This window comes from Asterias rubens, chromosome 6 (genome assembly GCF_902459465.1).
Source record: "Asterias rubens chromosome 6, eAstRub1.3, whole genome shotgun sequence".
In the NCBI taxonomy this organism is placed as follows: domain Eukaryota; kingdom Metazoa; phylum Echinodermata; class Asteroidea; order Forcipulatida; family Asteriidae; genus Asterias; species Asterias rubens.
In genome coordinates, this window is record NC_047067.1 from 19,643,141 (window position 1) to 19,667,327 (window position 24,187).

Genomic DNA, 24,187 nt, shown 5'->3' on the forward strand with positions numbered 1-24,187 from the left:
AATAAATAATACCTTTTTCTTTTTTTCTTCTTATTATTGATGATTTTTTTTAATGTCATTCAAGGATTGTCTGATCGATTCGCGTTCCCATTAATTTAAAAGCTGTAAATAATTCTTTTAAAGGGCACTTGGTTAAAAAACAAAAGTTGTTTATTGGTGAAATATACATTAGTGTTGATGTCACGTTGTTCATTGTTTCATTCAATCGTTCGTTCGTGTGGTCACCACAATTTGACAGGTGCGCGTGTGGGGGGTGGGGGGGGGGCTGAAGAATCGTCATCGGGCCGTCAGGCTCAGAGCCCCACCCCCCCCCCCCCCCCATGTTGGGGTTCCAAGAATTTGTATTCTTTGTTTGTGTGGTTTATGGTATAGTCTGGGTGGTTCTACTGTTTCTTGGGAAGTGATTTGCGCGATGATTTCTACTGAGTATGCCTAGGGCCTCCTCTCAGATTGGATTAACAAAAAATTGAAAAAATAATTACCTGTATGTATGCTGCCACCTAGCGTCTAATATTGCATAAACTGCTCTTGGCTTGAGGAAACGTTATCCAAAGCTATGTATCTCTACATTTGTATGTATATTATCACTAACTAAACTGGACACTTGGTAAGTGCAATCACCGCTTATACACGAACAAAGGCTACGGAGTGGTCAGTCTTTCCCGTGGTGGCGCTCTTTCGCAAGTATCATACAGAGAGACCCCGCGAGCGCCTTGATCAAAGGCTACCTCTTAACAGTGTTGGGATGGGAATGGGACTTTGTGATCATAATTTATGTGTGTTCCCTTGTTTTAAGAATGAAAATCCATAATGTTTGATGTTAATAATTTTTTTTTTTGGGTTACAAAATGATATTCATGAAGGTTGATTTGAACCTTTCAGGCAATCGGTGTCACTTCCAAAATGTTTCTTGTTGGCGATAGAGGGCGGCAGTTAAAGAAACCTGCCACACACGTCGTACACACAATCATCCATGCATATCCGCATCCGGCCGGGCCCAAAAGACACAACATCACATCAGTACCACAATCAATAAAAGTTATGGAACAAACCTTATGGTGCAGAAACTTTACATTTGGATGTCGAATTGTGACCCGTAGACTCTGATAGGAAAACACAAGCAGGTGATGGATACAGAGCAATAAAGAATAATTAGGAAATTACTCGGACATGTCGTAGAACCAGAGGGCTTTTAGTTAGTTAGTCGGCAAAAATACGACGAGGTAGGTACGCAGTCGCGACTGTTGTTTGAGTGTTGTTGTTTGACTCTGCAAATGCAAGGGCCTATAGGAGTGCGTTTTGGCGACCCCAACCAAAACTGTTTTCAACGCGTTTGAAAAACCCCAAAACCATCCACGTATGATCATGGAGATGGGAGAGGATTATCCACCTAGCCACCTTTGGCACGCCGATCTTGCGTCCGACACAGCAGAAAAGATGCTTCGGGAGTACATTCTCAACGCCGAGAGTGAGTCTCCGCGGTTCACCAGACTAGAGAGGGACCTAACAGAGTGTTGGGCTTGTATGGAAGTTTATCACAAAGAGAGGGAAAAGATTGTCAGCAAAATGCCGCAGATCGGATATTATGATAGGGTAGGTCAAGTTTGTTGTTGGGGTGTTGGGTTGGGGTTTTTTTTTTTTTTTGGGGGGGGGGTGTTTGTTCGAAGTGAACATGTTTGCAGGATCTCAGATTCAAATTTTGGGGCCTAAAATCTTTTATATTTTTACATTTAAGTAAGCACATTACTTTGAGGTTTTAACTTAAAAGTGTTTCTTGAAATGCTTTATACTGTCAAATACTGTAGGCTTCTAAATAAAGGATTTTATTGCCATTAATTTTAAGAGTGATAACCAACAGTACACCCTCTTTTGATAATAGGAGTACTTACTTTTAGAGCATGTTATCATTGTAACTAGAGAAGGAAACATTTCTCTTCGGCCTGTTTTCGGGGAGGATTAAAAAATAAAAAGGGGCTAGCTCATGAATGGTTATAATATGGGTCCGGACCATGTGGTATTCACACCCCTTTGTATTCTGTATATTTCATGATTCAGTTGCAGTGTATTGCTCATACTGTAAGGGAATTCCCCATTGAGTAATGAGAAAAGTCCAATGTGTGTGACCTTCAGGAATGCCATTATTTTGTGCCAGTTCATGATGTCGCCCTCTATTGACCACACCTACATCACAGCTTAGTTTTATTCCACTCTGTTGTTCTTAAGGCACTGGAAACATTTGGTTATTACTCAAAGTATTTATAAAAACTCACCTGGTAACGAGCAACGGAGAGCTGTTGATAATGTAAAATCGATAGGATTTCCAGCGATATCTCAAAAAATGCAAACACCTTTTGAATGGAAATTTTCACATGTTAGTTTTATTGTATCAACTAATTTTGAATTAAAACAATCGAACCGTTTCAAAGGTATTCTTTGCTCTTAAATTGGATGCATTTGACTGGAATAATGGAACATATTTTCAAAACAATTTGTTTTTCTCTGGTAGATTCTGTTCAAGTTGGAAGAGAAGCGACTGAAACAATTGTTGGGTCAAGAAATTGACGAAGAGGAAGTTTTAGTTCCAATTCACGAAGTCACTGAGCACCCATTCCTTCTCTTCAACCAAGAAATAGGTAAAATATTTGGCAGTCTGTGCTGGACTTAAAGATGGTATCCTAAGTTTGTACTTTAAATAGACCATTGCACATAACACAGGCTTGATACTTCACAAAGGCAACAAAGGCAATTGCCTCCATACTTTGCCCTCGAAATGCTCCAGTAAAAATTTAAAATTTTCTCATAGGGTGCCCTTTACCTAGGAAAATATGCCTTGTTGCCCTAGCCCTTTCAAAAATGAAGCATACGGGCCTGACGTCCCACCCTCAAACAGCGCCCTTACTGACGCAAAGAGAGGCAGATTGTTGGACGGCACAGGGAAAAAACAGGCTACCCAAGCATTAGGTACAATTTGGAATGAGCAGATGTAAATGTCTAGTGGCCCATTTCACAAAGATAGTCCTACAGTCCTAGAAGTTATTCAAACTAAAGGCTTATCCTAAGTTAGGCAGAGTACACTCTGAAGCACTGAGTATAATGGTGCTTTACACACTAGATGTAGACGGGTAAAACCTGCTTTGCTTTTCTTTGATAATTTTGTCTTTCTTTTCTTTTTCCGATCAGCGTCTGCATTCTGCAGTAAGCTCATGGAGTTAAATAACAGCTTTGGCTTGGAGGCATTCTTACCTCAACATGTACCATCTCTTTATCTACTAGTCATACATCCTATTAAAGAGGTAAGCTACCGATACTCACCAACAAGAACTTCATCTTTCTTTAAAAACATAAAGGGAATGTACACCTGTATAATCGTTTGACTGTTTTAAGACTATATAAATGTAGCTTTGTATACGGCATCAAAAACTTGCAGAAATTTAATTTCAGAAGGTGGTAGCAGTTTTGAGATACCCATGCCTACATCCTTACAGACTGTGAAGGGGGTAACCCTGTTTCAGCCCTAGGAGTGGGTGGCTCCTTGTGGATGATACCCATGCCTACATCCTTACAGACTGTGAAGGGGGTAACCCTGTTTCAGCCCTAGGAGTAGGTGGCTCCTAGTGGATGATACCCATGCCTACATCCTTACAGACTGTGAAGGGGGTAACCCTGTTTCAGCCCTAGGAGTAGGTAGCTCCTATTGGATGATACCCATGCCTACATCCTTACAGACTGTGAAGGGGGTAACCCTGTTTCAGCCCTAGGAGTAGGTGGCTCCTAGTGGATGATACCCATGCCTACATCCTTACAGACTGTGAAGGGGGTAACCCTGTTTCAGCCCTAGGAGTAGGTGGCTCCTAGTGGATGATACCCATGCCTACATCCTTACAGACTGTGAAGGGGGTAACCCTGTTTCAGCCCTAGGAGTAGGTAGCTCCTATTGGATGATACCCATGCCTACATCCTTACAGACTGTGAAGGGGGTAACCCTGTTTCAGCCCTAGGAGTGGGTGGCTCCTAGTGGATGATACCCATGCCTACATCCTTACAGACTGTGAAGGGGGTAACCCTGTTTCAGCCCTAGGAGTAGGTGGCTCCTAGTGGATGATACCCATGCTTACATCCTTACAGACTGTGAAGGGGGTAACCCTGTTTCAGCCCTAGGAGTAGGTGGCTCCTTGTGGATGATACCCATGCCTACATCCTTACAGACTGTGAAGGGGGTAACCCTGTTTCAGCCCTAGGAGTAGGTGGCTCCTAGTGGATGATACCCATGCCTACATCCTTACAGACTGTGAAGGGGGTAACCCTGTTTCAGGAGTAGTCGGCAACCTGCCCCTGGTGGCACTGATTTAGGTCGACAGCCATAATCAGTGGCTGTCCGGCCTTGTGATGTTAGGTGACCTAGTCTCATAAATAATAAATAAAATTGAAAAAATTACTAGTGTACTTGTGGGTACAGCCATGTATACAATTCTCTTGAGGAGAAGAGTTGGCTTTCAGAAAGCAGTGGTCTGGATGTTTCCAAGAACATATACTCTGCTTCGTGGGGAGGCAAGGCTGGACTGCTAATGAATTTGGTGGATCTTTTTTGGTACCTATAGACCGTATTGAATAACCCTTTTTTGCCATGAAAAGTCGCCATCTTGTAGGGCAAACCGTATGCGCGTCCAAATGCATACATCATCAAAGCATGCAACATTTCCGGTTTGATTTCTACGGCACATGCACACACACACGCACAAACACCATCTTGTAGGTCAGATATTTGAGCCGCGTGACGTCATATTCAATACGGTCTATTGCAATAATTTGATTCTGTTTTTGGTAAAAAGGTCAGAGAGTTAGCCTGGCAATGTCTACAGCAGCCCGATCATCATATAACCCCTGACCTTTATGATGACATCAGTCCAGTCTTGAGTTGGGTGTTGAATCTCCACATTGCTGGCTGTCTGGATCAACCAATGATGGAAGTATTTAGTTACAATCAGTCGCCGAGCAAGGTGGACGTTCTTCCACGTCACCTGGTATGCACATCACAGTCGCATATTTTCTACTGGCAAGGTTAGTATTTTTTTATTACTATTATTTGTTTTGTTATAATAAACACTTCACCCTGAAATATAAATGTGCATACATAGAAATGTGTGTAAGCACTGTATACTTTGTACTTTCTCGACAGTAATAATCTTGGTTTTTCCTTCTTCATGCAGGGGTTACTCGTCTGTTTGAGATCTTCAGTGAAGAGGCACTCAAACATCGCTTCATGAATTCCGAGAGCCACAAGCAGTTTATCCCAGTCTTGATTGACACTCTTTCTGTCCATGGTAAGCAATTTGTAAGCATGGAAAGGAAATGATTATCTAACCTCTGCCTAGAATTGGGATGAAAATTATTTTTGTGACATTGTTTTCCTAATTTCTCAAAAACTACAGCACCTCAGCAAGTCATATTGTCAGGGAAATTTCCTACTATCCTTATCTTCAAACTGTGCAAGTTTAATGTAAATCTGACGATATTGTGTATTGTGTTACAAAAAGTACCCAAACTTTTCAAAGGCAGTGGACACTATTGGTAATTACTCAAAATAATTTTTAGCATAAAACCTTTCTTGGTGACGAGTAATGGGGAGAGATTGATGGTATTAAACATTGTGAGAAACGGCTCCCTCTGAAGTGGTATAGTTTTTGAGAAAGAAGTCATTTTCCACGAATTTGATTTCGAGACCTCAGATTTAGAACTTGAGGTCTCGAAATCAATCATCTAACTGCACACAACTTCGTGTGACAAGGGTGTTTTTTTCTTTCATTATTATCTCGCAACTTCGATGACTGATTGAGCTCAACTTTTCACAGGTTAGTTATTTTATGCATATGTTGAGATACACCAACTGTGAACACTAGTCTTTGACAATTACCAATAGTGTCCACTGTCTTTAAGTGCCTTGCTCAAATGCACAAGTGTCATTAGATTAAGAGTCTCAGGCCTTGGTTTTGATTCAGATGAAGATTCCAGCACAGACTCTCCATTCTGGTGGCAGTTACAGTGCCTTACGCATCTGATGGACAAACTGGGTAGCACTGTGTGGCAGGACATCTCCAAGGCCAAGATTGAAGGTTTCTTCAATAATATTAAGATGCACCCAGTGTTCTTGTTGGCTCCTCTCAATAGGTAAGTTGTAGACCATGATAAGAATGGCTATAATCCTCAAACATATTCATGACCGAGAGTCAAATTCTCACTGGTCCATTCACGTGCCAGTTGCTATCTTTGCTATCTACCAAGTGCGCGCGAGTATTCACACACATGGTAAATATGCATGACAAGTAGACTAACACCTGGGCAGCCCAAGTCTACTTGTAATGCGCATATATGTGGCTGACTGGGCAGCTCAGTGAGTAGAGAGCATGCACATTAATCCGAAGGTCGAGTTAACCCAAAATTGTAATTATTTACAGCGGCTGCAACTCCGCTCGGTTGAGGAGAGATCCTACTACAGTTACTCAGTCCTCGTTACAAGTTGACCCATCGGAGCCCATCCAGTGGATCATACCATACATCAAGTCACTAGTGGATTTCGGTGGTTCGGTATCCCACATCTTCTGTGCAGTCGTCACATTCCTGTGTATGTTCTCAGAACAACAAAGCGACAGTGACGCTGAAGCCAGATGTCACAATCCGCCAGGTGCTTTGAATGAAAAACACATGCTAGCTCTTGTCAGGGTCCTTGAGTGTCTTCAGAAGAATTCCCTACTTCGTACGCTGGTCTGCAAGAACAAGACTCCACAATGGCTTAAGGCCTTGCTGACCTTCTTGAAGCAACATCCACCGGTATGTTCTAGCTCTGACTTATCTACACTCGTAGCGCTATCGAACGAGTCTCGACAGCTTCTTATGGATGTATTCCGTAGCTCAAAGAAGCATAATAGAGGCCAGTCATTCAGGTACATTAAGATGCTAAGCCTGCCCTCGAGACTGTCTGCTGCTAAGCCGGGATCATCAGCTGCTCAGAATGGGGACCCGAAGAAGCTATGGGAGGTCAACCTCAATGGGGAAGAGTTCAACGATTGTGTTAAGTTTGTTGAAGAGACACTTTGGGGGAAGCCTCTGACCAGCAAGAGAACACCTCAAAGTTTAGACGAAACAAGTCGAAGACTGCTTGACTTGTCCAAACAACCCATGAGTACTCCGGTCAGAGACATTAATCCCCAGAGACCAAAACAACTATCAGTAAATACAAAACATTTCAGCAGTTCTTCCCCGTCATCATCGGAAAGTCCAGAGTCTGCGCAAAGTCCAGTAGCGCCCTCTAGAACTCCTTGTCGAAACCTCGCAGGTGAATTTGCAAAGGATCTGAAACCCACCAAGGATGAACTGATCGGGTCTCAGAGTAGTCTAGAATTGGAACCGTTTCCAGAGGAGAATGAAATCTTCCAAATATCGTCCGATCAGGAATCCTCTGATCAGGAATCCGATCGTAAAGAAAGGGAATTCAAAGTGAAGTATGAGATTATACCGAGTACTTCCACATCGAAGGCTGATAAAGGATGTTCGGCAACGTACAACTCGCTGCTTAGCTCTGGCGATGATGTGGCTTTGATTTCCGATGTTAGAGCAACAGGCGATTCCAGCAGCTCCCTTGAAGATGTTTTCGCAGCTCAAAGCTTCCAAGTTAAGATCCAGAAAGAAGAACAACAAATAAAAAAAGAAGGTAAGCAGAAATTACTTCTCCCAGCCACCCACAAAACCTCCCATCCATCTCATCTGGTTTTTTTTCTCGTTTTTTCTGAAAAATTAATGTACATTTAGTTGTAGAGTCATGACGTCTCATGGCCGAGCAGTTTATTGCTCAAGTTTATTAAGCACAAGAAGTAGTTAAGCACAAAAAATGTGCTTACCAGGAAAAAGCTACCAGCCAAAATACCATATCACATGTGCAATGTGACTGGTAACCTGCTTACTTTTGCTTACTTTTTGATTTAGCACTACATTCTGCAATTTAAGCAGCTCTATGAAGTTGGGCCCAGGGGTCGATTTCACAAAGAGTTAGGACTAGTCCTAACTTAGGACTAGTCCTAGGAGATATACAAATTGCATTGTTAGTACTAAGTTAGGACGAGTAACTGGTCCTAACTCGAGTTAAGACTAGTCCTAACTCTTTGTGAAATCCACCCCTGGTGGCTTAGTCATCAGGATTTGGGTATAAATCACACTCATGACAATTGTGTCTTTGGTTTAGGGAATGAAATAAAGTTGGATGGCACTTCCAGACCACATGTAGAAACAAGTTGGAAAAAGTCATCATTTCATTAGAAATTATTTTCTTTGGTGGTGTCTTACTCAAGATCCGGTGTTTCTGATCAGCATAATGTGAGTTCGAGTCCCAGTCATGACACCTGTGTCCTTCAGCAAGACACTTAAACCATGATGCTTTGCCTTTGGTCATGTTGGTTGTGCAACGCACAATAAATAACCCAGTGCACTTGTATCGAAAAAAGAAGGGGCTCCCCACCTGTGTTCCTGGTTATTGGCAGCAAATTGCGCCACAGCACTTTGTAACCATTACATGGTGCTATGGTATAGGAGTAGGTCTCATAATTCAAATGTCGTCCCACATACCTTGCTAGAAATACTGGATGTCAAAACTCCTTGAGCGTCACTAAGTGACGGATCATCACTGAGTGACGGATATGGGTGCTATAAGAAGCCATTATTATTACTATAATTATTGTTGTTATATTATTAACGTTATTTTATCACTTTTCAACAGGAGGTTCTCCATGTGTAATACTGGAAAGAGTTCCTCAACTTGAAGGTAAATATTACTCAAAGCATAGATTAACATAAATATATTTTCGAAAGTAAAGAATGAATATGAACTTGCAGCCTTAAAGAACTAATCTGTGTCAATATAAAAGGCAAAGTATATCTTTGGTTTTTGGATTTTTTTTTGAGATTTCACTGGAAATCCAGAGCGAATTTGTCCACGCAGGAAGAATAATCCCTAATAGGAATACACAATCTACAATGTAAGAGATGGTACTGAAAGTATTGATTATTTAGATTAAAATTTGAGGACACAAAAATTGATACCTTTTTACATTTATAACCACATTACTTCGAATAGAAATTGTTCACAAAATTGTTTATACTATTGAAAGCTGCGGTAGGCTTCTAACCAAAAGCTTTTACACCCCTGGCCAAAACATCATGGGGTGAAAGGTCATTAGCTTTTACACCCCTGGCCAAAACATCATGGGGTGAAAGGTCATTAGCTTTTACACCCCATGCCAAAACATCATGGGGTGAAAGGTCATTTACTTCTCCAAAACATCATGGGGTGAAAGGTCATTCACTTCTCATGCCTCTTCATTATGGAATGACTTGTCGGATCATATCAGACTTTCTCTATCAATACCTTTGTTAAAAACTTCCCTCAAGACTCACCTAATGAGGACTGCATAACTTGCCTTTCTTTTAATGTGTCGCTGCGCCATGAGTATCTTTAGATGGACACCGGTGCATTATAAATGCCCATTATTATTATTATTATTATTATTATTATTATTATTATTATTATTATTATTATTATTATTATTATTATTATTATTATTATTATTATTATTATTATTTTATTGCCATTAATTTGAAGTGTGATTACCAAACGTTTACCTTCCCTTTAAAGGACAGATGTTTTTACTATTTAAACAGAATTACACCGGTCGATAAGGCAGGTGAGAGTCACTTCAATCAATCCCCTGGTCATCGAGAAGATAGAACCAAACTCGACAAGACCCGATTGGTCATCATCAAGCAACATGGAAACGGCTGAAGATTTGTCTTCTGATTTATGCGAGAGTTTTGAACGCAACGTTTTCTTGAACGGACACAGACAGCAAATCAAGTGTAAAGAAGAACAGGATGCAGAGATATCCATACCGTCATGTTCGCACCAGTCCACACGTTACCCGTCGACCCCTCGCCAGCCGTTTTTGTCTTCCTCAACTTCAAGTTTGTCAGGAAGTCCATCGCCAATGTCTCGGGACAGCTCACGCAAATATCCTAAAAATAGACTCAGTTGCAAGAAAAGAAACGAGAGGCGACACGTCGTCGCAAATTCCCCTCAAGATGAGGATATGACTCAAATTTCCAAGCCAGATATGCATGAGATGAAGCAACTTTTGAAGAAGGAGGAGGATGCGATAAAAGAGACATGCGACCATCAGGATCAAGAGTTTCAGACGAGAGATTGGGATGAGAGTCGAGTTGTCAATCCAGATATCCAAGAAGTAAAGCAATCTCATAAAGTGGAGGAGGATATGAAAAAAGAAACAATCGACGATCAGGATCAAGAACTTGTGGCGAGAGATGACAGTGATGAAGAAATGGAACTCTCAGAGAGTAGCCTGAGCCTTCATAAAGACCACACCGAGGGTAGAAGGATTCCCATGATCCGCTCAGATGAAATCACAAAGATTGCTGAGGTTGCTCCGGAAGACTCTGCTAGCGATGAGGAGACGCAATTGCCAGAGGAAGTATCAAATCTAATCGCTGACGATAACGAAGACAAGGTTTCGACCAACTTAGATAGTGATGATTCTGAGTGCAGTGAGAGCTTGCTGACGCAGAGTTACCCACCGAAAGATGTCCCCCCTCCTTACTCAACGGAATCCTTCAATGAAGATAAACCAACAACATCCCAAGTCGTTTGCAACAACCATGTTTCTCAAGACAATCAACTTAGAGACAAATCAACAATGTCTCAAGCTAGCAGCAGCAACCATAAATCTCCAGGTGATCAAATTGAGGAGCTCACATTGATTTCAGATTCAGCTGACGAAGACATCAAACCAATCCCCGGATTTATCAACTTAAAGAGAAAGTCCTCCTTCTCCAGCTCATATGAGGATAGCTCAGTGTTGAGCTTCACAGAAGAGCATCCGGAAGACGATGTGGTTATTGACTTGGAGAGCTACAATTGCAGCCAACTCTTTGACGAAGACAGATTCAGTCAGCTCACACCTTGCATTGAAATATCGAGTGACTCGGACATCGACCTGGACGCCCCAGAACCTGAGCTGAACATAGATCTGGAGGCGGTGAAGAAAGAAAAAGAAGACAGTGAGGAACCTGACCCGAGGAGTAACGGGGGGATACTACTGGAGAGTCAGTCGGAAGGATCCCTGGACTTTGCTCTTCTTCAGAACGACAACGATCATGACTTAATGTGGTACCAGGATGAAGATGGGGATGGGGATGAAGACGCTAGCAACGATGGGGATGATGAGAAGAGTGCGGAAGAAGATGTCGTTGATGAAGCTAGAGAAGGGGATGAAGAGGATATCGATGATGAAGCTGAAGATGGTGATGAAGATAGTGGTGATGATGTCTTGCTGGTGGAAGAAGTGCATACCATAAGTTGTAAGTGCATATTCACGCTTTAGCTACTTCAATAGCACTTATTTGATTTTAGTCCCTAATTGAGCTTTAAAGGCTTTGGGTACCTTTTTAAAATGTCCATAGATTCACATTAAACTTACAGGAAAATTATTTTCATGACATTGTTTTACTCGATTTCCCAAAACTACATCACCTCGGCACGTAGTATTTTCAGGGAAGCTTTCTACTATCATTATCTTCAGACTGTGTACGTTTAGTGTAAATCTGTGGACATTGTGTTTTTTGTCCTACAAAAGTTACATAGACCCTTTAAGGGGTTTGGGTACTTTTTGTACGACACAAAACACACATGTCCACAGATTTACATAACACTTTCACGATTTGTAGATAATGATGGTAGAAAGCTTCTCTTAAAATATTACTTTTTACTGAGGTGCAATAGTTTTTGAGAAATGAGTAAAACAATTTTACAAAAACAATTGTCTCAGTGAGTGAAGAGAAAATTATTTTAGCATGTACAACAGATTTAAGCGTCTCACCTGGAAACAGTGCTCTGTGATTTTCACTCTTGTTATTTTTTCTCTCCAAAACTTGTATTACTCATTTCTCAAAAACCTGCAGCACCTCAGCAAATTGTATTTTTAGGGAAGCTTTCCACTTTCATTATCTTGAAACCTTTAATCGTTTAAAGTTGAATGTAAATCTGTGTTCTGTGTTGTACTGAAAGTATCCAAACACTTCAAAATAAATTTCAATTTCCGGCCTGTTTGTCAGCATTGACTTTCAACACTGCTGCTAGCTTTCATTGCACTGTTTGCTGTCTTCGTGCTCACAATAACAACTTGATATCTCAAATATTTTCTTGCTATTTTTTTTTTTTTATTTCCTTGTTCAGCTGAGAGTCAAGAAGAATTTCCTTCGACGGAGCAAAATGACAAACTGACCGCCAAAGCATTTTATGGAAAAAAGAGACACTTCCCAGATGCCTTCTTTATAGATCGTGAAGGCGACCATGATGATTTCATCGGCGATCAGCAGCCAGTTCCAACGTCAGGAAGATCTGGACAAGGAAAGGAGACGGCAGGTTTGACTTGGAAGAGCCTTGAGGCAGAGGCAACGGGCAAGATTAAGAAAATGATCAAACGGAATAAAAAGAAAATAACCAAAGACAAGCGAAGGCATGCTCAACATGCTTTGAAGCATGCAACCCCTCACAAGGGGACGTTAGGAATTAGTCGAACTGGTGTAGATGAACCATCAACCTCTAGACAAACAGTAGCTGCACCCAGAGCCCAAGGGTGTTGGAAGTCATCCAGGCAACTGCCTCCAGAATCCACACCTACTGATGCTGAACCGATGAAGACAATTGACAGTACTAAACAGCCTATTGTTACTGACACGTTCGTCCTGGACAATAGTCAGACCTACAAGAGACGCAAACTCAGCAACCAGCAGGACGATAAGCCAAGAGCTGCCATGCAGACTGTCCCCAGTAGGTTCAAGTCCAGGATGAGCATCTTAACTCAAGAAATTAAGAAAGATAACACTGGACAGAGAGAGGGAACAGCAAAGACGAGACATTTTTCAGGTGATCAGGAAGTTGGAGTGTCAAAAGTAAGACCTGATTTAGGAGCCGGTCCATCCAGAACAAGACATGCTTCAGATCCCTCAAGAGTTGGACAAACTAATACCAGTTTGGATTTGCTACCATCCAACAGTAGCATAATTGATCAGTTACCTACTTATGCGCAGTCAGTCTATAACAATAAGTCATCCATCCCACCTGATGTGGAATCCGCTGCGGGGAAGTATGTGTCAAACTTACCAGGAGCGACTGAACCATCATGTATCGATGCAAGACAGCCTTCTCCTTCTGGCGAGAGTCTGTCGCCAATCTCTGGTCCAGCCTTCCGGTTCTTCACCTCCGATCCACAAACCATGCGCACGGCTGCTACTTTGTCATCTAACATAGCCAGTGTAAACCACAAGGACATTATAACGACGACTCAAGCACTTCACCACATGCAGAGCTCAACCTGTGAGAAAACAGTCACTGACAATCAACCTCAAACCTCAAGACAACCTGATCAAACAAGCAAACCTGGTGGACCCCTACCTCCTCCAGCTATAGAAGCGCATGCAAAACAGGGGAAAGAAAACCGTCAACATCCAAACACAGGTCAACCGCTTCAACAAAGCAAACCGTACCATGGAGGAATGTTGGCAAGTCAAGCCTGCCCTCTCCAGGCGAGTGAAGTGAGCGCTAAAGCTGGGTTGGTGTTGCGCAGGAAAGTGACAGAAGACGAGTTCTACTGTTGGGTGATTGGGTGGGACAGACACTGGCTTGATTCTGGTCATTATCGACAACGACGTAAGTAGTGATTAATAGCGTTCACGTAACAAACAAATAATAAATAAAAAATAATAAAAAATAATATTCTTGCATTATAAAGCGCCTTTTTGAGTTTGCAAAGTGCTTGGATGTCTCCAACACAGATCAAATCAAAATCAAAGATAGCCCAAACCGAATAAAAATCACTGTCGAGTGAGTCTGCAGCGAATTATTGAATGATTCAAGTGAGTTTGCTTTTCTGCAGCTATCAGGTTGTCTGAGGCAACAAATCTGGCATTTTTTTCAAGACCACAGGTCAAGATCTTGTGTCCCGTATACACCAATGCTTGATCCAGCCCTGAACCCCCAGAAAAGACGAGCAAAAACATTGCCATTCCTAGCTAAATCTTAAATGACCACATTGAATTGTGCATTAAAGCCATTGGACACTTTCGGTAAACAGTATTGTCCAAGGCCCACACTTCGTGTATCACAACTTATATATATATAAAATAACAAACCTGTGAAAATTTAGGCTCAATTGGTCATCGGAGTTGGGAGAAAATATTGAGAAAACCCACCCTTGTTTCCGCACGTTTCAGCGTGTCATGACATGTGTTTACAATAAATCCGTAATTCTCGATGTCGAGAATTGATTATTGTTTTAATGTTCAAAAAGTAAAGCATTTCATGGAATAATATTTCAAGAGAAGTCTTTTACCATTACCTTCTATAAACCCTGTAAGTTGTTTGTAAATCTGTGAACTTTTAATTTTTGTTCTGTTCAGAAAGTTTCCAATGGCTTTAAAGGACATGTGACTTGAGTTCCAAAAATCAAATGAAAAAGATCCCTGTGTATGGTACATAAAATTAGCGAAAGAAGCCTGCACGAAGCATTTTGTGTTTTAAAGTAAGTTTAAGTAAAAGAATTTTCCGGTGTCTCACAATCAGGATCCAGCAATTGCGCACTGGCCCGATGAATTTTGGTACAATCTGTGCATAATTTGAGATTTTTTTCTTCTTTGATTTAGCTGATCCTCAGATTCTTGCAGAGTGTCCCTACAAGATTATGAAGGCTGTTGAGTTTTCTTTTGACTCAGTCGAGGAATACTGTAAAGTATTTATTCCTTTACTCCTACATGAAGTATGGGCTCGGGTACGTTGTAGTCCTTCCATTAATAAAGCATTGTTTTTATTAGTCTTTAAATATTTGATTGAGAAATAACCTATGCTACTTCAGAGGGAGCCGTTTCTCACAATGTATTAAACTACCAACAGCTCTCCCTGGTAATAGTTAAAAAGCAGGACAGTTCTTTTCAGAACTGAGAAGTCTCCCGAACCCCCGAACATCTGCTCCGCGGTAGTAGAATAAAGCAAGACAGTTCTCTAAAGAACAAACTCTACCACGCAAGTAGATACACACATGGTGTTACCGCAAACCAAATATACATTGATACCTCACCATGCAATGCCTCAAATCCTATATATCTCTCCATTGCTCCATACCAAGTCACTTTTTATGCTAACAATTATTTTGAGTAATTACCAATTGTGTCCAGTGCCTTTAAAACATTGTGAAGAACTAGCCTGGCGAATAGGCGCAGGAAGTCCATCCTGATTATTTATGAACATTTATGTTTGTTTTGTTTTGGGGTTTTGTTTGTTTAATACAGATACAGAACAAGGTAAATTCTTCCTCAGTGGTTCGTGCCTTATTTGTAGGAGTCAAACATAAAGAGTCAAGACAAACTGGTACCCTGTTGAGTTGTACATTCCGAGGTAAGTACTTCAGTCCAGGCCTGTTCTGTCCCAACCAATCTCAAATTTTCTAGCGCATTATCATGGTGATCTTCTCAAGATTTTCTCAAGTCTTGCCCAGAGAAATAATAATACAGATATTAACATGGTAAACGTGCCACCAGTGTGGTTTCTCCTATCGGGGTTTTTAAGAGTGAAACTAGGCTTTCTACTTGTGGCTAAGCAAGTCATTGAACCAGACATTAAATAAATCAAACTCGCAAATGGGGCGTCAGGGCCGAGTTGTTTAGAGCATTGGATTCAAGTTCTAGTGATTAAGTCATCGAGTGTGGGTTCGAACCCTGGTCATGATATTTGTGTCTTTGAGCAAGACACTTCACATTTATTGCTTCTCTCTGGGGGAATAAATGTGTACCTGCGATGGTAGAGATTGATATTGTGTTTGAAAAAGCCTCTGTAGCCCCACGGCAGCTCAGGACTAAGAAAGATTACAAAAGTAATGTTATCGGCTAATGTCAAGTGCATTAATATTTCGAAGGGTGTGTCTTTATAGTAGTAAAACCATGTCACTTGTTTGCCTCTTAGCTGTATGCTACTTCCAAATGGAAACACCACAGTACAGCTCGCTGATTTTAATAACAATGAAACTCGGGGCTACTACAATATGTTATTGTAAAATGCGCTATAAAAGAACTTGCTCTTATAATTATTATTATTACATGGCTTATATTAAGGTACACCGAGCACGGTGTACACCTTGAGTACACCGTGGCCTGGTTGGCTTGGGCATAAAGTGCTCGTCTCTCACCAAGGTGACCCCGGTTCGATTCCCGGTCGGGGCCATATGTGAGTTGAGTTGTGCGTTGGTTCTCTGCTGTGCCATGAGGGTTTCCAGACCATTCTTTTTTCCTCCCTCGGGAAAAATCAAACACTTTTCGATCTTGGCTGTGCTCCGTGGTCATAATGGGCTGATGTGGCTGGCAGCCAGAGGCGCCCTTGCGTCTCGAACACGTTGTAGCCGCGTCCTTCGCAATTCAGCTCTTAGCTGCGAGTAAGGATGATAAGCCCCCCCAAAAAAAAAATTAATAAAAATTATTAATTATTATCTCATATTTTGTTGGTAGTTAGAGCAAATAAGATAAATATTGGATTTGACCTAAAGATCTCTCTCTCATTTTGTTTACAGTGACAATACCAGTAGGGTCGTGCCCTGTGACTTGCACTGATCTTTTATGGATATCGCCAAGTGATTCTATGGCTTTCCGTTGGCGGCCGTTGCTAGCCGTTGTCACCAACATCGTGCAACTCTTTCCCAGTAAGTTACTATCCACCATGGGCGTGTGTTGTGGCCAAGCAGTCTAGGTCACCAGACCCAGGCTTTGGTGTGTCAGCAACAGAGTGTGGGTTCGAGTCCCAGTCAAGACACTTGTACCCTTGAGCAGGGCACTTGACCATAATTGCTTCACAAATAAATTGGAAGGTAGTGCATTTTGCTCTACCCATTTCTACATGGACATGCTTACAGAAGAAGTGAAGAGGATAGAGGATAACCTCTGTGAAGAGGATAACCCTGTTTCAGCCTAAGGGCCAAGTCACAGGAGGCAATTTACAGGCAACCAGTTCCAGGCAATCTCAAAAAAGACACCTCATTAACATTTCCATGTCCACATACATTCCTTGGGAATCGTAAGACTTTGTTTGCAAAATTACTCATGTGCTACCAAAGTGGTCCTGTAGCATGCACTGCAGTTGGTTGCCTCCAAGTTACCTGCAAAAGTTGCCCTGTGTGACAAGTCTTAAGGAGTACATGCAAGTGGCAATGTCCATGGTAACAGTTCAGTGTAGTCCTCACCTTGAAGTGGCCGTCTGTTGCTTTGAGATGTTAGACGAACTCTCATAAAAAAACTTGTCAAACAAAATTGTGTGCAGGTCGCGGTCAAATCTTTATCTTGGCGTTCGTTTCTTAGTAGGTGTCAGGTTTTGCAGTGTTTTTTTATGTGGGGGGTGGGGGTCCGTGGTGTTGTTTGGTGGGAGGGTTGGGTTATTACAAGATAAGTGTGATTATGAATAACTCTTGAAGATTTGACTGAAAGCCATGTACAAAGATGGAAATTATTTCTCTTGTGTATTGTAGACTCACCGTCAAAGCTATCCGCTAATTCCAGTCGCCAAGCGGAGTTAAAGTCTTGGAATATCACTGTCTTGGTCTTGGCCAGGAATGAGGATACGTACAGTGCTCTTCTATCAACGGTTAAGCACAACGTTGACCTAGAGGTAGGATTGAAACCCTTGGGCTCACTGTCTGTTTCATTTTAGTTTTGAGCAAGAGAGAGCATATTGCTAGTTTTTCTCTCTATTTTTTAGGGAGCATAGATCTGACCATGCTCCAATAACTACTCCCTAGAGAGGGATATAGGGGTTTCTGTGAGTAATGTTTTGTGTTTTATTCCTCATTATATCGGAGAAGTATTGTCATTTTTAGGGCTAATTAAATCATTGTAAACTTGTATGTGTCAAACCTTGTGTTGTGCTGACCTTTTGCCCTTGATAACAAGTGACTGTGCATTGTGTATTGTGGGCTACAGCGGTGGAGTACGTGAGATTATTTTCTATTTTAGACACCATCATTTGTTTTCTGCCGAACATTGTGTATTTTTGTGAATGCTCTTTTAAATAAAGGTCCGGCCTCCCTCCTGCGTCATCATCATCATCAAACATCAAGGCAACAACCGCCCTTTTACCATACCTCCGTCAATTCAAAGCTTTGACCTCACTACCCATTGATTGATTGATTTATTTATTGATTGGCTGATTGGTTGATTAGAGTGTCACGGCCGAGTGGTTAAGAGCATCGAATTCAAGTTCTGGTGCTAATTCACCGGAGTGTGGGTTCGAATCCCGGTCGTGACACTTGTGTCCTTGAGCAAGATACTTTACTATAATTGCTTCTCTTCACCCAGGGGTATAAATGGGTACCTGCGAGGGTAGAGGTTGATATTGTGAATGACAAGCTTTCGGAGCGCCACGGCAGCTCGGGGCTGTATACTCCCTAATGGGAGCTGAGAAAGATTAAAGGGATGTTTATTGGCCCAATGACCAGGGGACTAATGTAAAGCGCATTGATACGGTTTATTGTGAAATGCGCTATATAAGAATTTGTTATTATTATTATTATTATTATTATTAATTGATCGATTGAGCAATTGATCGATCATCGTTGATCTGATCGTTTGAAATTGTTGTATCCCTTTAGGTGATCCAATCCCTCTTACCATACCTCCGTCAATTCAAAGCTCTGACCTCGCTGCCCAATCTTGGTATGATAGCGAAGGATATCCTGCGATTCAGACGGATGGATGTCTTCTGCCCTGGGCCTGCTCTTCCAATCCCAGATCTGGAGTCGGTACGTCTTATTTATTGATTCATCTGGATGAGTACATCTATGAGTCGCTTGTTGCACAGCCCGCTTTCAATAACAGGGCTGTTCAGTGTAGGGAGGGTAAAAAAGAAGTCAACATTAATTTGTTGTCCCCTGAAATCCAAAAGCTGCTTCGCTGCAGTAGATTAAATGGCAAGACGAGTTTTCAAAGAACAAATCTACAAAGCAAAGTACCATAATTCTCAAAAATGCATCCTTGTGGAGAATCATACTTTGTAGACAAAATTCCTTGAGGAGCATCCCAGTCTTAAGAATTCCCGCTTGGAGTGCAATATTTTCCTTCTTTTTTTTCTTCTTTTCTTAGCCTCTATAAGGTACCAAAAATGAGCATATAAACATACACACTGAATTTTTATTGACTTGTCTTCCTTCTCGTTCCGCAGCAAAAGCGATTGAATAAAAGCCAGTTGAAAGCGGTGTCCGCTGCATTCCAAGCCATAAACCAACCTGATACACTACCAAGAATCTGCCTGATCCAAGGGCCGCCAGGGACAGGCAAGACATGTGCAGTCATAGAGCTTGTCATGAAACTACTCAGAGTGAGTTCAAAGTTTGTGCTGTTTTAGTCACTGGAAATTAACATCATTGGTGTTCTTGATTGTTATTATGCTATGCGTTTTTATTGACTATTTGCTTTCTTTGATAACTGCAGAGCCGTCATTCTCAATCAGGCAATCGCCAGCCAGGAAACAGACCACCAAAAGCTCCTCCTATTCTACTCTGTGCTCCCTCTAATACTGCCATTGATATATTGGTCAGGCACCTTGGTTGTTTAATCAATAAAGGTAAGTATGATAAGAATTAACTAAATAGTAAACTTGCAGGTATATCCATGTGTAAAACCTCTTTTGGAGGAGTGTTGGATAGCTGGATTTAGCTAGTATATCATCCAGATAGTTTAATTATAGCTTATTAATAGTTAGATTTATCTGTCATCTTTGTTTAATGTTCGAAGAGGAAGTCCATTCTATAACTGTGTAGCAATTTTTTATTTTTTTTTTACAAGTAAATATGTTTTTTTGCTATGAGAGATTGCCTTACATCACAAGGCCACTTTAAGGTGAGGGCTACAGTTAACTTTCACCAGGGACACGTTGCCACCTTCTCCAGGGGCTGAAACAGGGTTACCCCCTTCATAGTCTCTGTTAGGATGTAGGCATGGGTATCATCCTGTCTTTTAGAGCAGAGTGCACTACCTCCCCAACTTAAAGAGCCAATAAAGGATGATCTCCATATTTCAACTATTACCTTTTTATGGCAAAATAGACATCGTAGATACCGGTTAATAACCATTTTACTCTCAAAATTTGCATTTAGCTTTTTCATCCGAGAGTCAAAAAGGGCTTATCTGTTATAATGACCTCTTGATGCCAGTGCGGTATTCCCCTAATTGGGTGTGAACACAGTTCTCCAGCTTTGGCAAACTGAGGGCGTGCAGGTTTGTTAGACCCCATGTTTTTCAAAAATTTGGCTAGAAGCGTTCTGTAGAAAAACCATTTTTACCATGTTTTAACATGAGGTAAGAGACTCGTTATATTTTTTGTATGTTTCCTATGGACTCCAGCTATTAGAATATCTATAATATCTGTAATATATATATATTCGAGATCATCCTTTGTTGGCTGTTAAAATATTGTTGATATTAAAAGACGTTACCTATTCTGTCTTTCCTCCTTATGTTTTCCAATTAGACACGCCCCCTACTGTTGTGAGAGTGGGTAGGTCACATGATATCCATCACTCAATCAGAAACTTTGGATTAGAGAGCCTCGTACGATCGCAAAGAGCTAAAGGTAAGTAATCTGCCCATCTCATTGAGTCTAGGGATTGCCTCCTATTCATTCATTCAAGCTTACATTTAATTACATACTTCATAAAAATAGTACAAACAATGTTATAAGGATGCTTGAGAGAGAAACTAGGCTTTCTGTTTATGATCCCCTTATTCACTCTTGACTGTATACTGTGTAGTATGCAATCATCACATCGTATCATAGTGTAGGCTTGTCGTAGTTTATCTATGTTTGAAAATCATTGTGGATGATGTCATAGAGAAAAGATAGAAGGAAAATGGATCAACACCGCTAATTACTTGCCAAAACCACAGTGGATGGTCTTACAGTAGGAGGGTTGACTGTGTACTGTGCAGTTACATTCATAACATGATATCATATTGCTGGCTGGCATAATGCATGTACCATTCAAAACCCTGCAGATGATACTGAATGGTCAGACAGTAGGAGGGTTAAGAACAACTAGAGAGTCCATATACATTCTGAATGCAAAGACTCAATACAACAGTAGGCCTTGTATGAACAATCCCATTCTATTTTGCTTGATTTGCTTTTGCAGAAACATCAGACCTTTATTTCAAACAGACCAAAAAGAGGAAGGTGGCAGAATTATCACAGAATCAAATCCTTGAGTTGGGGAAAAATAGTGGTCTGCATAAGATGAGAGGAGAAGACAGAGAGGTACGATCATTTAGCAACAATCATTTATTGTCGACTCAGAGCTATGAGTTTGTTAGTGCTCTGAATGTTTTTTTTATACACAATATCATCCTGTACCCTCACAGTTACCCATTAATACCCCTGGGTGGAGAGAAGCAATTATAGTTAGCATCTTGCCAAAGGACACAAGTGTCATGACCGAGACTTGTACCTGTACCCCGAGGCCAAACCACTATAACTTGACTTCGTTGCTCCAAACAACTCGGCTATGACACCCTATACTATAATAGAACCTGTACCCCGATGACCAAACCACTATAACTTGAATTCATTGCTCCAAACAACTCGGCTATGACACCCTATACTATAATTATGATGTCCTTGGTAAATTTTCCGTCTGCAGTTCTTCAGAGTTAAGACCGAGCAAACGAATCTGATCAAACAACTCAAAATCGTCAACTCTGAAATCAAAGATCTACAACGTCGACAAGCCGAACTTGACAAGAAACCACACAGACACTACGAAGAGTACTTCATGAACCAGGCTGACATTGTGTGCTGCACGGTGAACGGCTGCGGTAGTAATGTACTACAGAGAAGTTGTAACACTGACAGCAAATCAAAGATGATGAAGTTTTCTTGTGTTATCATGGACGAGGTAAGAGTTAGGGGTAGGGTATTCTCTGTGCGGATTTGACTGGCTTCTTTGTCTGCTTCTCTTTTGGATTGTTTAAAGGGTTTGGGTACTTTTGTACGACACAGAACACAAACATTCACAGATTTACATTATGCTTACACTGTTCTAAGATAATGATAGTAGAAAGCTTCCCTTAAAATATTACTTACCGAGGTGCTGAGGTTTTTGTCGCAGAGAGACACATTTTTGTTTAGCGTTTCATGCAACTCTCCTAAAAACATTGCTCTGTGATTTTCACTTTATATTTATTTATTTCGAGAAAGACTCTTGTAGGGTCGAAATGTCAGGCTGCTACTTTTCTGTTGATTAAAAAGGGTCTCAAGACTCGCCTGTTCTCCAATCTGTAACTGGTTGTCACCATCACTTTGGTCTTTCTTTTCTCCTTGCTGCCTTTTGTAGTTTGGCGCTATATAAATCCAGTATAAAATCAAAAATGAATAGTGCTGCATAGTTGGCTGCATATACAGTGCTAACACACATCTGTGTATATGGGTAAAACCAAAATTTGTATTTTTTTTATTCCTGATGCAAATTTCTATCTATATATAAATCCAGTTATTGATATTGTTACTATTATTAATTATATGACTGACGTACAGATCCTTGTCATTTGATTGGTGAAACTTACTTCACGTTACATTCACTATTACTCCCATCCGCACTGGCGATCAAAAAGACCTATTCCCCATGGGGAATAGCATTTCCCATTCAACAGTCAAAATTTTACCTTGCGATAATATTCCTCCCATTCCACTCTGAGCCACTCAATATTTGTATACTATTTTTTGCATTTATATGATAGGTCCTTTTTGTTGGTGAGAAGTTTGCAACAGCTGATTCTTTTTACTTGTTTATTTTTATTCTACAGGCCAATCAGTGTTCAGAGCTTGACTCCATTATCTCTCTGCAGAATTGCTCAATGAAGGTTGTGTTGGTTGGGGATACTCAGTCACAACCACCATCTATTACTTCAAGGGTAATACTTCGTATAATTCAATAAGCACGTTGAGTCAGCGGCCATTTTGTACTCTACCTGAACAACGAAACGCAGCGTGTATACACATAAACCTAACCCGCAAAAAAAATAATTTGTACACAATTTTTTCTAAAATTTGCAAACTTTTATCACCCAGCTAAGACGCTGCCAGTTTTAAACAGCCCCATTATTAAGAACTTGTCACCACTCTTTTATTCCCTTTATAATGATCATATTGCAAACTATTTTTTAACTTTAATGATGATTTTGATTGTCTTGTGATGCAGATAGCAAGGCATTATGGACTTCATCAGTCGTTATTTGAGCGTCTTTGTAATCTTTCCGGGCGGGTGAAAGGAACTCCCTCTCCGGTCCATTATCTTCAGATCCAGCTAAGAATGCATCCAGAGATTTCACAATTCCCCTCCAAGCACTTCTACCGAGGCCGCATGGTTAACGATAGGTGAGTCGTGTTTGCCCTTAAAGGCAGTGGACACTATTGGTAATTACTCAAAATTACTTATAGTTATTTGCATAAAACCTTTCTTGATAATATAAAACATTGTGAGAAACAGCTCCCTCTGAAGTAACGTAGTTTTTTTGAAGAGGGTAATTTTCCACGAACTTAGATTTTGAGACCTCAGAATTAGATTTTGAGGTCTCGAAATCAAGCATCTGAAAGCACACAACTTCGTGTGTCAAGGGTATTTTTTCTTTCATTATTATCTTGCAACTTCGATGACCACCCATTGAGCTCAAATGTTCACCGGTTTGTTTGTTTATACATATATTGAGATACACCAAGTAAGGAGACTGGTTTTTGACAATTACCACTAGTGTCCAGAGTCTTGAACTTATCAAGTAACTAGCCAGGTGGCTAAATTATTCATTTATGCCAACAAGTCATGATTATTAAGTCATTTTGAAATCACCTGTTAGCTTGGTAAGATATGACCTCACAACCTTGTGGAAGTCCTGGACCATGGTGACCAGTGGTTTTACTTTTTTCTTTATCAGGAAAATAGCTCAAATGAAGGAAGCATTTTTTCTCAATCCGTACCTTTTCTTCAATGTGATTCAAGGTCAAGAAGTTCAGACGCCTTCCAGGTATGTTGACATTAGAAATAAAGCAAGTCAT

At 40.8% G+C, this 24,187-nt stretch overlaps 1 protein-coding gene across 2 annotated transcripts in view; it reads left to right on the forward strand.

The window, feature by feature from the left end:
* Positions 1-1,019: 1,019 nt before the first annotated feature.
* LOC117291445 (probable helicase senataxin) overlaps positions 1,020-24,187 on the forward strand; it is a 28,845-nt gene continuing 5,677 nt past the window's right edge. Inside the window, exons 1-23 of one of the 2 annotated variants that reach the window (XM_033773132.1) lie at positions 1,020-1,593; positions 2,507-2,633; positions 3,181-3,293; positions 4,830-5,058; positions 5,208-5,321; positions 5,979-6,165; positions 6,453-7,705; positions 8,765-8,809; positions 9,706-11,415; positions 12,290-13,765; positions 14,758-14,882; positions 15,400-15,505; positions 16,671-16,799; positions 17,619-17,758; positions 18,738-18,887; positions 19,307-19,462; positions 19,576-19,708; positions 20,615-20,716; positions 21,276-21,397; positions 21,780-22,034; positions 22,942-23,049; positions 23,337-23,512; positions 24,067-24,156. In XM_033773132.1, coding sequence (XP_033629023.1) covers positions 1,360-1,593; positions 2,507-2,633; positions 3,181-3,293; positions 4,830-5,058; positions 5,208-5,321; positions 5,979-6,165; positions 6,453-7,705; positions 8,765-8,809; positions 9,706-11,415; positions 12,290-13,765; positions 14,758-14,882; positions 15,400-15,505; positions 16,671-16,799; positions 17,619-17,758; positions 18,738-18,887; positions 19,307-19,462; positions 19,576-19,708; positions 20,615-20,716; positions 21,276-21,397; positions 21,780-22,034; positions 22,942-23,049; positions 23,337-23,512; positions 24,067-24,156 — 7,280 coding nt within the window. In that variant the 5' untranslated portion in view covers positions 1,020-1,359. The remainder of the gene's footprint in view (positions 1,594-2,506; positions 2,634-3,180; positions 3,294-4,829; positions 5,059-5,207; positions 5,322-5,978; positions 6,166-6,452; positions 7,706-8,764; positions 8,810-9,705; positions 11,416-12,289; positions 13,766-14,757; positions 14,883-15,399; positions 15,506-16,670; positions 16,800-17,618; positions 17,759-18,737; positions 18,888-19,306; positions 19,463-19,575; positions 19,709-20,614; positions 20,717-21,275; positions 21,398-21,779; positions 22,035-22,941; positions 23,050-23,336; positions 23,513-24,066; positions 24,157-24,187) is intronic. The other variant, XM_033773133.1, reaches the window with a different exon arrangement.